This window comes from Gavialis gangeticus, unplaced genomic scaffold (assembly GCF_001723915.1).
Source record: "Gavialis gangeticus isolate Ggan-Ray unplaced genomic scaffold, GavGan_comp1, whole genome shotgun sequence".
Taxonomy (NCBI): Eukaryota; Metazoa; Chordata; order Crocodylia; family Gavialidae; genus Gavialis; species Gavialis gangeticus.
In genome coordinates, this window is record NW_017729024.1 from 55,430,678 (window position 1) to 55,445,499 (window position 14,822).

Sequence of the window (14,822 nt, forward strand, 5' to 3'; positions counted from 1 at the left end):
GGAATAACGGCCATAAGTTGACTGAGGGTAGGTTCAAGCTAGATATCAGGAGGTGCTACTTCACAGTCAGGGCAGATAGGATCTGGAACCAACTTCCAAGAGAAGTGGTGCTGGCTCCTACCCTGGGGGTCTTCAGAAGGAGGATGGATAATCACCTAGCTGGGGTCATTTGACCCCAGCATTTCTTCCTGCCATGGCAGGGGGTCGGACTTGATGATCTGCTCAGGTCCCTTCCAACCCTACCAACTATGAAACTATAGTCCAGATAGGAGAAGGTTTTTGGATATGGGGGAGAGGTGCATATGCATTGGAGTAGGGAACTTAAATATGCTCAGCATCAGGTTAAATGTGCTCCCACTGATCTATATCGTTGACTTAGTAATGCGAAGTGTTGGCTGAGTGTTTTTTGAGAATTCCCCTTGATATTGTGTGTGTATGTGTGTGTGTCAGAAAAGAGATGTGACAAGAATACAAGCATATGTTAGTCTGTACTGGTGACCAGCAGGATGGCATTTTTGGTACCCTTGCTATATTCGGCACTGCACTGAATGCCAATTTACCAGTTGGTTATGTGCCTAGGCAACATTTGTAGTTCACATTTTCTAAAACTAGAGTACAGCATAAGGCTACTCCAGTAGGTAGCAAAGTACAGCCTTTTATGGGCACAGTTTTTATCTCTCTGTTAGTTTGTCTTTACTGTCTGAGTACAGATATAATAATAAAACAAGCAAGTGCTTCCTAATTCTGATAGTGGATTCAGTACAAACGATATGTGCACATACAAGACTTCTTTGATATTGTTTCTGAAAACTCTGTGACTGCTTCAGTCATCTAAAGCAGCTTTTAAAACTCCACCAGTTAATACAGATGCTATCTGGAATTGAGAAATGAAAATTTTGCTAAAAATAATAACACCTTAATGCTCTTCCATTCTTTACTTCTCTTTGTTTATATTGTCAGCATTGTTCGTACCATATACCAGGGTTATACAATCAGAGCTATATCCGTATTATTGTCTTTGCACCTATTTTTTTCCTCTTTAGGCTGTCTTGACACACATTCTGGGTCTATTTCTGGCATTTTTTACCTCAAAACTGTGAAATGTAAAGACTGCCCGATTTGTTGGAGGTTGCATTTGACTTATTTCTGCTGAGAAGGCTGGCTTAGGATCTGGGTAGCATTCATAGTTCATGTCTGAGCCACAGCTGGATTCTACGCTTGATTTAGTTCAGCAGTGTCTTATGAAATGTCTGCCCAGAATTTAAGGATGTTTTATATATACCATTTTGAAGATCATCTGTTCTAAGGAGACTTACCACCATCTTTGTCTATTCTTGTGAAATTGCTACCACTGTATGCTGGTTTACATTTCTAAAGCATTCTGGGTTCCTTCAAGATAAAAAAAAAAAATAATAGAAATGCAAAATAATAAAAATCTGCATAATGTGTGTCACTCATCTGCTGTTGTACGACTGGAGAATTTCTGTTTAAAGTTGATGCAGCTGTGCTGATTTACATCAGATCTTGTCACGTTGTCCTTAAAACATGGGTGTATGCCAGAAATGGATTCACCTGTGGGGTATGGATAGCACACACTCATTCTGGACTTGGCTGTGGGATGGTTTTCTGAGTGCTTGTTCAGCACATGCTATCCAGCTGCCATAGGGCAGACCTTTAACAGCGCTCAGCATTCCCGAAGCAGGAGAATCTCAGAGCAGGTAGATTGACGTGTCAAAGGAGACGTGGCCTTTGAGAGAGTTGAGCCCATTCCTCTAGTCCCCCTTATCAGAATGGCATAATTGCCAACACCTTAGCAAAACACTGGCATTTCCTCAGCGTGCCTCAAACTGACCCCATGGCATTCTGTCTAAACATCAGATTTGATCATATGACTGTATATACTGCATGGGGAAGAGGGAACAGAAGAGAGCTCAATAAATCATGTGAAGCTACTTAAACCCACTGTAACAAACATCAGAATAATGGCTTTAGAAGCAGTTCTTCAAGCTGATGCTTGCCACAGTTGCTCTGTCCAATTCTTCTGTTCTCAGGTTAGCTGTAGTGCCAAGTGAACCACAAACTGAAGCAACGGCAGAAGGCGCACAGATAAATATATATGGACTGATTGCAGCTTGGGTGTTATCCCTGGAGCCAGTACAGTCCTTAGGAGCATGGAAGCATTTGTCAGCATTAAAGTAAAAGCCTCTCCTTTTTTTTGCTTTAATTTAACTTAATTTTTTTTAAAAGGGGTATAGTCCAGAGAAGAACATCCTATGGGGGAAGCCTCATGAATGGTGTTTTTAACTCATCCGGCAGTTCAAACATGTTCATCATCTAAACCGTACTCATTTGGCAACAAGAACACAACATGGCATGTTCATATCCACACATACAGGCTGGCACTCTCTCAGCTAAATAAGAATTGCTGTTTGCTGCCTGTAGTGTTAAGGTTTGATCCTCTCTGTACGCCAGGCAATAGAAGATGACATTATCCCAAGCACTTGAATAGGTTTTATTGCAGCCAGCAGTGGGTGGTAGCATGAAAGGCACTGGCCAGTCCATTCAAAACCATAAATGAGATGAGGGAGAGAGAAGCAGAGGTAGTGTAGATGCACTTTGCAGCTCTCTAGCCCTGACAGGCCTAAACTAGGTGGAAGCTGAGCTTGTGGAGGGAGCAGCTGAGAGAACTGGCTGTGGTGCAAGTGCAGCTCCCAGCTGTCTGCCTTGGTGCAGGTGCTAGAAAAGACACTTCCCCCACCCCTGCCCCTTGGCTGCAGACCTACTGCCAAAGCCACCTGGCCTGTGGTGTTCAAGAGCCTGGGCTGTTCTGTTCCACAGGCAATGGCATAGCATCTCCAGCATTATCTGAAGGCCAAGCTCTGTTGTGAAGTCATGCTGCAGGTGTATGCATGCAAGCACACGATGCATGCACACACATGCATGTGCGCACATGCTCTTGGTTTACTTTCCTTTCTGTGTTTATTGCTTTTTATACATTTTACTGTAGCTTTGAGTTGACATTTTTGAGTTTATAACCACATGTATTATCTAGGTCAGATTGTTCCCAGCACAGTTAATGTATAAGCAGTAACAGTTGTCTTAGCAACATATGCTCTTCAGAGGTACTTCCATAAACACCATAAACATTTTTTTTTATTCCTCCAGGGTTGTGTTTTTTATTAGAATTTTTTAGAAAGGGGGAGGTTCTCCATGTGGTTTGCAAAGCTAAATGCATCCTGTATGTTTTCCAAAAATGCACTTCTGTCTCTCTCTAAGCATAGAAGGGCATCCTTCACAGAAAGCACCATGAGTTAAAATGATCAGCTGGACCCAACAGACACTTGCTGTTGGGTCCCAGGAGTTGGGAGATCAAGCTGCTGTTTAGAGCTGCTGTGAACCTACAGTCGCTCTCCCCTGACAATGCCTCTCCCTGCTCCCAGCCCCAGTACTGTTTTCAGAATAGGAGGAGGGAAAGGGAGCAGAGGGAGCTCCTTCTGTGGGCCACCACCTCCAATGAACTCACACCACCCTCCAGTGTGATGGTGTTACCAGGTACTGGACCAAGCACCGACAGATCAGGGTTTCCTTCCCAGCTCTACCCCTGACCTGCTGTGCAAATTTTGGGCAAGTCTTGTTTGTCTTTATGCCTTTTGTTGCTGTAAGTCGTTCTGGGTAGGGATGTGCATTGCTATGCTAAGTACAACAGGGCTCTGGTACTAAATGGGGCATGTAATACTGCCCTAGTAGAGTGCACACTATTTTTGTGGCTGGTTTTGTGATGGTTGGACAGTTGGGGATGTTAGTATCTTCACTGATGCATCTTGGCATCTCTTTGTTGAGATCAGCAGACCCGCACCAGTGGAGGATCTGGCCCGGGCCCCAGCCCCTCAGTGCGTGCTCTTTCACAGTGAGCTAGTGCTTACAGTTGGGACGATGGTGCTGCTTGCATGAGAGCTGGCTATGCTGTTCAGTGCATCTGCTTTACTGCCTTGTAGGAATGGAGGAGCGAAGATACAATCTGGTTCATTTTTTTTTCCCTCCAGGGTTTCCAGTTAACTCCAGGCTGCTGTTTGCACAGGCGGCACATTTGCCTAATGCTTCTTCTTCAGTTATGAACTCCAGTATTTCTGATGCTGATCTTTGCTTTGGGTCAGATGCACGAGGCAGGACATGAGATGAAAGTCCCTCCTTTGCCCTGGTGGTGACCAAAGAAATAATATTTGGGGAATTCCTGGAAAGTGAGCTCAGCAGGCCTGAAAGGCATTTCCTGCCCTGACTTCTACCTTGGGGGCTGTTCTGTTTGTCTGTTTCCCTCTCCTGTTGCTCTTGTTTTCAGTGCTTCAGCTGCAGCTGTTTGAACACAGAACATGGCCAGAGATGAACTGCACCTCTTTGGGTCCAGTTTTATGACACTTGCCTCTCTCCTGAATGTGCAGCAATGACCTAAGATACAGGGTTGCCTGATCCTGAACAGCAAAATGTCACCTGCTTCTTACCCAGAGCCTCGTTACCCCCTGTTGTCCAGGCTTTTGCAATGATTGTCTTGCTCTGTTCTCCCTACCTCATCTCTGTGTAAAGGGGCAGCCCTTCACATGTCTTTTGTGGCAGCAGGAGTGGTTAGTATTGCTGAGACTTTCAACAGGCGGAAGACCAAGTTTGTGATAAGGGAGGGGAGCAGGACCTGAAAATGAGGAATGCAAGGAGTTGATTCTGTGCAGGGAATTTTGAGTAGGGGCATATTTTCCTTTTCCTACAGCCCTACTTAGGGATTCTTTATGGCCACATGCAATCATTTGCAATGATATAACTGAGAGGAAACTAAATTTGTGTAGAAGGGCATTGTCACTGGGACTAAAATGAGTGACAGACCTAAAAAAGATGACTGTTAGTGCAGTGGATAAAGTGGAGGGCTCTTGACTTTCTGTCCTGGTCCACTGAGCAATCTGAAGTGCTTGGGGGCTGCCTGGCCCACACATTATTTTAAGAAGGAGCTGCTCTTCTGATTGAAATATTCCCAGCCATGGCCAGCTGGAAGAAGGAAGCGAAGGAGTTAGCCATCTCTGTGTTGGGAGAGAAGTGAGGAGTTAGCACACAACTTTCTCCCTAATCCCACCACTACTGCTTAGGAGAAATCCAGCTGGCAGAAGTAAACTAAGCAGAGAGGAAGGAAGATTGCCTACACCTTTCTCAACCTTCAAGAGAGGTTTGGAGTAGACAGATGTGCATGCTATGGGTGACTTAACACTGACAATACTGTTCATATGCCCTATGGGTTGAGAGCAGAAAGACAGGTTGTCCAAGTAAAAGAACATGCATATACCTGCAAAAGGGATGATGTTACAACTGCCAGCAAATTAACCCAGTGTTTCTATACTAACTGGTCTTCCACCATGAGCCTGCTGAGCCACTCAAATACTTGTCAGTGAATCAGGGTAATGTTGCATAACATGTTCCCGTGACTCTTTTAGCTCCTGTTGGTATCAGCTAGGAACAGAGCTAGCTGCAGAGTATGATATCCACTATATAGGAAGTGGGGAGGTGCCTTGTAGAGGAAGGAAGCAATTAAAAGCAGAGGAGGTCCATGTATCACACCAGCCTGCTTTGCAGCCCCAATGCCAAAAATTTAATCAGGGAAATATAACAAGAGCAGGCAAAACTTGCTAAGCCCAAATGCCAACTGATCACTGGGAATTGAAAAGGGTTGTTTTTTGTGTAACAGATGTAGGTCATTGGCTCAGTGGGTCACTTTGCTAACTCAGAGTCCAGCATTAGGGCATTTGTTCTTTCCTCTGCCTGAACCAGAGGAGGTGAGAGCCCATGGTTCTGAGTCCCAGTTCTATTATTTGTCTGAAAGGAGATCTCTTTTTTTTTTCTTTGTAAAGGTTGTAGGGAAATTTAAAAAGAAAAACTCAGACCCCTTCAATCTCCATTTTAAATCACACTGACAAGCCATTGGTGTGGAAGCCTCTGGCTGCAAGCCATTTTGCCATGCACACTTCTCTGGGGTATTTAAGTATTGTCTCTCTCAGGTACATGAGACTTGTAAAACTTAAATGGAGTTCAAGGGTGGAGAATAATTTTTAATTCTTCAAGTGCATCTGCTTTGTCTATTCTGCCCTGCTGTTTTTGATATTCCCTGATAGGACAGCGGTCCAGAGTTTCAGCTCTTCCAAAAGCAGAGGTCCTCTTAGTACTAACAAACACCGTGTACGAACATGACCTTCTCTTGCACCGAAAACCTGGTTCAAGAGCAATGGACCCAGCCATATAGCCCCTTTTATACTTAAGGCCAAGTGGGCTATAGGGTAGAACATCTAGAATAAAGCAGTTCCCTTGGGGTTTTTGTACAGCAGTGCCAGCTGCAAGGGAAGTGGCTGAAGAGGCTGGGACATGCCCAAAGGACTGCTGCACTACTTTGGCTGTTCCCACCTGGGCCTTTAGAAGCCAGGCATGTATTTGAGCTGCCCTGTTTCATCAATGGGATCATCCCCTGAATACAGAGAGGGGCAAAGGCAGAGGTGTCCCCCCTCTCTAGTTTCAGTACCAAGTGCAGCTTGGCCATAACTGAGAATCCAGTCCCATGAATTGGAACTTTACCAAGTGTGTGCCTTTGTACCTCTCAGTCTTCCTTCTGTCGTCTCATTAGGAGAGAAAAAGACATTTATCATTCCTATTCTTGTGTTGCCACATTTGTTAATTGATAAGGATTAGGTGTGTTTAAGGTCTTTCACCTGGGAACCTGCTTACCTCCCTCTGTTATTTCCTACAGACACTTCCAAGACACCTGCTGGTGGTAAGGACAAAGCTTCCAGCTCTGAGGGAGGTTCGGCACTAGAACAGACTGGTTACAAGAGAGGCTGGGGAATGTTAAGGTTTTAAGGGCAGGTTACACAAACACTTCGCTGAGCTTGTTTAGACAAAGATGATCCTTCCTTGAGCAAGGGGTTGGACTAGATGGCTTTGTGAGGTCTTCCTACTTCTGTTTTTCTATGATTTGGCAAAACTTCCATAGTCCCTCTCATGTTGCTGCTTGATCTTGCACTGATAATGCTGTTCTTATAGCAACACAGTCATTGTCAAATGAGCAGAACATGAGATAATAAATGAAGGGTTATAATGTCGCTTCAGGATCGAAGCAAAGGAGAAGCTGAGTTGTTGAGAAATGCAAGTTTTGCCAAAAGTTAATAAATCCAGGAACAGCAGTGGAAGTACAGAAAATACCATAATTGCTTTCTGTCTTGAATCGCTGGAGATACTGGCATACAGCCTGACATGCTGCCTTGTTTGCTTCACAATTTCTGGTTAACAGAATGTTAATAATAAGTATTGTTCCTTCAGTTCTTGTGATGTCTATTGTTCTTCATGTGAGAGGCACAGGACTTGACTGGCAGTGCAGGCAGAACGGTGCAGTGCCCCGCCCAGACATGTTCTGGCTTCGTTCTGGCAGGGAACATGTTCTTTAGAAATGGAACTGTTTTTTACTCTCTGTGCTAACACAGCTGTTGGCCTCTCTGCTTAGACTTGTTAACAAGGTGGCCCTTGAGTGGTACTTGTGATGGCACATATGTACACACCTGAGCACCAAGTGGATGCTTGTCCACTAGGACCTGGACTCCATTGCTGCCGGGGATAGGACTGACTGTCAGGAGACCTAGTTCTGCCCTCGGGTCTGGATGCATGTTGGTAAAATCATCTTCATGCTGTGTGTAGGATGATTCCTGCCTTCTCTTCCTCCCTTTCACTCACCCTGGAAACCTGATCTGCAGCTGGTTCACTAGAAATACTACCAATACTATGGTCCTGTTTTTTTCTGTTGGGAATGAAAGGAGGAGATGTTCTGCCCCAGTATGTTGTATATGGATTTTCCGGGTGGGTTTTGAAGAATTTCTCTTAATAGCAGAGAAGTGTTTTGAAACTACACTGTCATTGCCAGCATGTGTTCTTTCATGCCATAATGCTTCTGTTATTCAATACATCTGGCATTAGCTCTGCTGCCTGTTCTGGTCGTGGCATTGGCGCAAGTGTTTAACCAGCGTATTTGCATGGTTCAGTGTTACTCAATGCTGGACAAAAAATCTTGGACAGAATGGTGATGGTATTGAACAGGAAGTATTAGGAAAGAGACCTCTTTTTTTAATCTATAAAGTGTTGGAATTTAGTTTGCATTGCTCTGGCTTCCTGTGTGAGTCATTATGTAGCTCTCAGTGATTTGGAAGGATTTCACTTGAACTTGGAAATTTATACGTTATTCAGTGTCTCCAGCTGGAAGGGACACCGGAGGGAAAGAGAAATGACTTTTCTTTGGTTAACACCAGGACTGGGGCTCTCAACTTGGCCTCTACTCCTGTTTTGCCAGAGACTTCTGCATCAGCTGAGACAAGTGGCTCAAGGCAAGCAGCTTAACCTCACACCAATCAGAAGCATAATGTCTGAATTGAAAAGGGTCAAGAACTCTCTGTTCCATGAAAAGTGTTATCATTTAGACCTCTTGTCCCACAAATATTTATGAAAATAAACTTGGAAGACATGTAAAAATCCTGTGTGAGGGACATTTCCGTATTTAGTCAGGTCTAGCACTGAGCATTTTTTTAAGTGATAGCCACCATGAGGAAAAACACACACTTTGGGCCTGTTATATTTGTTAATTTGGAGGGAATTCAAAAAGTCTCTTGACATTCTATAAAATGAGTTAGGTTGCTTTCCTGTAGTGCAAAAAAACAAAATTACACAGAGGGTTTCAACTAACAAAGAGCCTGTTTTCATGCAGTAATAAATAACAAAGGATGAGGAACAACTGGGAAATGTATGAGAATTGTTTTATTTAAGGGTTTTAGCTGCCTCTGTGTCTTTTTCACCTTCCCCTTTGTCTCTGAATTTCAGCCCTGTTGATGATCTCACTAAAAAACAAATATGCAGCAAAATTGTTTAGCCCAGATGTGCTCAACTTCTGGCCTACAGGCCAGAACCCTGTTTCATCTGGCCCCTGAGGTTCTCCATGGGTCTGGACATTTGGCAGCAGGAAAGCAGAAGCACTGCTCCCCCATCCCCAAATTTCCAGACACATGGGGAGCCGTGGCCTCTGTGTAGTGGTTGGGGAACCTGATCCTAGTCTGCAGGGCTGGGCGGGGATGGTGCTGTGCCCCAGGGCCCAATTCTGGTGTGAGGGGCCAGAAGGAGGGTGGTGCCAGGACCCTGGGATTGAATCCCAGTGCACTGGGATGGGAGAGGGTAGTTCCTGGCCTCCACAGAACAATCCTGGTGTGCAGGGGTAGGAGGGGTGGTGCCAGGCTCTCGGGCCCCCTCCTGGTGCTTGGGCCGAGGTGGGGGCAGTGCTGGGCCCGCAGGCCCAATCCTGGCACTCTGGGCTCAATCCAGCCCATCAACCCACCCTGCCCTACTCATCTGGCTCATGGGGCCAAAAGTTTGAGTGCCCCTGGTTTAGCCAGCTCCATGCAGATCAGAAATAACCAAAATCCGAGAGAGAAGAGAACACTAAATCTCAGTCTGACTGGGCTGAAGCCCTCAGCTGGTGCAAAACAGTGTAAATGGCTTACACCGATTAATGCCACATGAGAATTTGGCCCTTTTTTCTTTAGTCCTAGTCCCAGCTGGGAAAAAGAAATACAGCTCTAATTTGAAAAAGCCTGCTTAAGGTGTCTTTTCTTTCTTCCCCCAGCCCCCATGTAGTGTGATCCATGGGTGTTTTCATAAACGGTCCTGGCTAGGAAGGGAGCAAGAAAGTGTTTCCTCCTTGAGTAACCTCCTGTCAACTCTATTCCAGCTTCCTTCCAACCCAGCTGATGGCCATGATTACTTTTCATGTAGAACAAAAAGGCTACATGGAACTTGTAACCAGAGATGTAGGCTAGAGAGCAATGACCGACAGTAACCCCGATACACTCATGCTGCAAGAAGAACAGGCAGCCTTGCTTTTTTTCCCTTCCTCCCCTTCCAGCTTTCTCATCATAATTCTTCAAGCAGACTGGTGTCCTGCCAAGGCAACACTGAATAACACAAAAGAGAGCTCTGAGTGGCATACATAGAGCAAGGGCCTGTGTTCTTGTGACACGCAGCCTCTACCCCCCCTTCCCCATCAGCTTGGAGGAAGTTATTTGGGTTCTCCTCATCTGTGCCAAGGATCTCTTACAAGCAGACAGGCTAATAAAAAATGAGAAAGCTGCTCTGTGCAATAGCAGCTGCTGCTCCCTCAAGGATGAGAAACACAGCCACGATGGAGTAGGGAGGCTAGGGGCATTATCATCTCTGTAGGGCTCGACCCATGGGCTTTGTTCACTGCCTATACTCATATGTCAGTTGTCTAAGGCCTTCACTGTTTTTTGAGTGGAAGCAAGCGAGGTTATCTACCTCATTGGCTTGGCCTGTGGCTGTCTTTTTCTTACCCTGTTGAGTCTTAATGGTACATTTGGGTCATAGTTTCCAGCTTTTCTCCTGAAACATGAGCTGAGCCTCATGTAATCCCCTGACTCCAGGAACTTGAGATTTCAGGGGGGAAAAGTCCACTCGTGCAAGAGTTCTACAAAAAAAGGGAAATTCACAGAAGTGATGACATTGATTCTGTGATCTGTCTACGTGATGTACTTGTGTCTGCACTTTTTTGTCTTGGCTTAGTCTTCAAGTATCTTGTGATTGATTATTGTTCATAGCTGTATTAGCAATGATTGAACACTTGCATGATAAACTCTAATAAGACTTTCAATGGCATGTGCACCAGTTTAAGCCCAATCCTGCTTAAGACTGCAAAATAGTGTTCGAATGGGACCAGAAACTTGTGCAGGCCTCCTGTGCTACAGCAACTGTCACCCAAAGAGAAAAACTTTTTATTTTGGGAGGTGTCTCACATGCCTGGCAGCAGATTAAATGCACAAGCTGGGCTTTTGTGAGGGTGTTGGAAGACAGTTTTCTTAAAGGTTCTTTTTTTTAAATGAAAACTCAGCAATTTGAATGCTTCCATTAAAGCTGTGTTTCAGAGCATGTAGGCAGCAGCTGCTGTTCTTCCTCTGTGCTCTGGTTTGCATAGTTGCCCTCACCCCTCTCATCTCTTGCTGTTTTAGTCTGAAGAATTCATATTCTTTCTCCTTTAGATAGCCTCTAACCAAGACTCAGTGTTTCTCACCTGACAGGGTTGAAACTCCATGATTTTCTGGTTGACAATGAGACGTTCTCAGACTTCCTCCATCAAAATATGTCCCTGCCACCATTTGCTGTGGATGAGATACTGGATGCTGAGGTCAACCTCCAGCGGGTAAGGAACTCAAGCATCATTTATTGTTTGTATTATCTTAGCTCTTGGGAGCCCTAGTCCTAAGCAGGGACCACATGGTGCAAGGCACTGTAAAAATGCTGACCAAACGATGGTGCCTGCCCTAAAGCGTTTACAGTCCCACTTCAGTTGGCATCCAGTAAGGTTGGATTAGCTGCTGGAAGTCAGGAGATACTCAACTCTGCTCCAGAACTGCTGTGTTGCTGTGAGCAAGTCATTTGAGTTTTCATGCCTCAGCTCCCCATCTACAAAATGGGGTAATGCAGCTTTCTTTCCTGTTTGGATTCATTTCAGTTGAGATTCGTAGGGACAGTAGGTTAAAAGATGTGCATGTAATGAAAAGGCACCATGAGGGAAGACTGGGGCCCTTGACTTGAGAGAGCTGATATGCCTTTTCAAGCAGTGTTACCTCATTTACAGATGGGAGCTGCGGCATAGGCTGTGCACACGTGTTCAGATGATCTGGGAGAATTCTCCCAGGTTTGTTCTGCTGATAGAACTTACCCGGAGACATCAGATTGCACAGTGGGGGACTCTTTCCTCTCCTCTGCTGTTGATCCCTGCATATTGTGTAGTATGGTGACCATCAGCTCTTTCTAGATTTGCCTCTGTGTTGTTATAGTCTGTCTCATTCATATAAATGTCTGATGCGTTTCTGAATTTCATGAAGCCATCTGTCTCAGTAATATACTTTAATAATTAATCATGCAAGTTAATTATATGTTATGTTAAAAAAAAAAACCTTTGTAACTATTTTAAGGACTCTGTCTGCAACTGTAGGGTTTTTTTTTCATCCTGAAACCCAGAATTAAGGAGACATGAATACAAAATAGTCAGAGGACTGCAATGTGTGTATAACCCAGAGTATTAGAGGTGGAGAGGAATGTCCCTCCAAACCTAATAGCTCATCAGGATAGAGAGGTTAAGGCATGCCAGTTTCTTGGCCAACAGCACACAAGAGTGATTTGAATGGCATCCCATACAGATGCTTTTGATGCTCCCCCCATGTTCCCCACCTCCATTACCTTTTACAGCTGTGTCAAATGTGGGCCAGAAACCAGAACAAGGCTTTAACTCGCACCCTTAGAGCTGAAGCATAAGACCTTAACTCCTCTGCCACTGCATCCCAATGGAAGGCAGAGAAACATTTTAAATAGATCAACTCACTGGCATGGTCTTAAACCTTAAACTCAATATGGTAGTCACAAAAGCAGTTGAGAAACAAGATGAGTTATACTTAGCAGTCCAACATATTAGGACTATGCTGGCAACCATGACATTGCTAACTGAGGAACTCCATTACAAGTGGATCATGCCAGTATTGCAGAAATCGTTAAATCTCATATTGGGATCTGGAAATCAAAGTCCAAAATCAGCAGTTCAGTTAAGGTATGCAGTGGGGTTCCAGCTCTTGCTGGCACTCGGGCACTATTATAATGCAAATAGCATCAAATTGAAGTAGACTCCATCCTTCCTGGCAAAAGCCACAGCACAGGACAAGCTACCATGTTTCTGTTTGATTTTGCTGGTGATTCCTGTGAGAGGTCTGGTTTTGCTGCTGAACTTTGACATGGGAGGAGGAAGGCCTGGTTTGAGTTTTGACTTTGATGGAGTAATGGAGAATCTGTGCAGCTCCCCTTGCAAACTCATGTCCCCATCCCTGACATCCGTCTAGGGACTGTTGCTCTGTACCCATGTATGAGACCTGGGGTTATTCCCAAACTCTGCACTCTCTCACCAGGAGTGCCAAAGAAATATTACAATTTACTTAATATTTATTATGTCAAAAGTTTTGTGCACCCATTTGTGCTAGACACTGTGCATATATACCCAAAAAAAAAAAAAAAAAGGGATCCTAACCCCAATGATCCCAGTCTAATCAGGTGTCTGGGGGAAAGGTGACACTGCTTCATGTCACTGTATAGCAACTCTACTAGCTTTGAACTGTGGGATTTTCTTGCTTTTACCTGCCTGGGTGTGCAGATCCTAGAACAAATCTCCCAATTTGATTTTTATATGCAAGGCTTATTCAGCTGGAAAGAATGGCGTGACTAGGGAGCATCCAGCAAAGTGCCTTGAGTCTTGTTTTTCAGCAACCATCCCAACATCTACAAAATGGAGCGTGAGATTTTAAGTATTCTGAGAGATGATCCTGTCATTTATAATTTATGCTCCTGTTGAAGTCACCACCATTTCAAGCAGTTCAGAATTTTCATACGGTTGGGGGTCTTTTAGGGAGGCGATGGGCAGTCAGGGCTTCTTGTGTTGTTATTTTAGAGAAATGTTTATGTAGCTATTATTTGTCTTATATTAGTACTGGGAAGATGCAACTGAGATTGGGAACGTATTGTTCTAAGACCAGTATGGGGTAAGAAACAGTCTCTGCCCCAAAGAGCTTACTGGAGCAAACAAGGTGGTCACAAGGTAGAAGAAAGGAGTGTTAATCCTCATTTTACAGATAGATATCTGAGAGATAGAGAGATGAACTGATTTACCCTGAGTCTAGGAGTCCTTTGTCTAAGCTAGAAACTGAGGCCTGGCCTCCCAGTCCAGTGCTTTAGCAGCAATACCATTATTCTCTGTTTCTGGTGTGGTGGCAATGCTCACCCTACTGATTTATTATTAAGGGGTCATCATGTATAAATGGCAAATGTCCTCCATTTATTCAGCAGGCTGCTGAGGTTGGATCCTTCTTCTTTTACAGAGGTGGACTAAAGACTTTTGCACTTTAAAGCTTTGTCCCTCCTACCAGCTCCATATACATACTTTCTGGAACTGGCATTTGGGTGCTTGACACACTTTTATCCTTGAAAAATATTAGAGCAATCTTACTCTGTTGGCTCAACAGGTATGACCTAGGCTGATGTCTGGTCCAAGCCTGACAGTCATTACAGACCAAACAAAAAAACCCAACAAGCTGAGAAAGAGAGATGCACAAAGCAAAACAACACCCTTCCCTCCCTGCCCTCTGGTAAAGTCATGGAGCTTCTCTTGTTTATTACCCTTTTACCATCCTATATCCAGAGGCCTCAAATCCCAGAATGACCTATCAAAGAGACATAATATTAACTCAGCAAGAGTCCCAGGCATGAAATGATTACTCAGAGGTTTCTTTGCATGTCTTCATGGACACGAATGAAGCCTTAACTTGAAGTGAAAGATCTGTGGGCAGCTGACAGGGAGCTGATCGTGTGTCCATTGGAGACAATGGCAGGTCTCCGTTGATTTTAGTGGCACTGGATTAGTTCCAAAACTGCAAAATTACAAATGCTAGCCTGTGGCTGCTTGTCTGTGAGAGGGGGGGGGGGAGATAACACTCCCATCTTGTATATATTTGTTAATTGGGAAGGAAGCACCAATGGGACTGTCTGACACTACAAACAAAGCTGTAATTCCCTCTCACACATGTATGAGTAGGTACTCAAATTCAGTGAGAGCCTTTCCATTAACTCAGAAAGCAGAGATCACAAGTTCTTCACTCTCTCAACTCCCTTTGGCAGGCCTATGTGTGAAGCAAGAAGAATCTGGTGCCATATGGTTG

The 14,822-nt window shown here is 44.4% G+C and overlaps 1 protein-coding gene and 1 long non-coding RNA gene across 2 annotated transcripts in view; one reads left to right on the forward strand and one right to left on the reverse strand.

Moving 5' to 3' along the window:
- LOC109297389 overlaps nucleotides 1-14,822 on the reverse strand; it is a 788,954-nt gene that overhangs the window by 241,269 nt on the left and 532,863 nt on the right. The gene's annotated exons all lie outside the window — the stretch shown is intronic.
- ABCA1 (ATP binding cassette subfamily A member 1) overlaps nucleotides 1-14,822 on the forward strand; it is a 168,283-nt gene that overhangs the window by 62,711 nt on the left and 90,750 nt on the right. Inside the window, exon 6 of the mRNA XM_019517098.1 lies at nucleotides 11,142-11,263. Coding sequence (XP_019372643.1) covers nucleotides 11,142-11,263 — 122 coding nt within the window. The remainder of the gene's footprint in view (nucleotides 1-11,141; nucleotides 11,264-14,822) is intronic.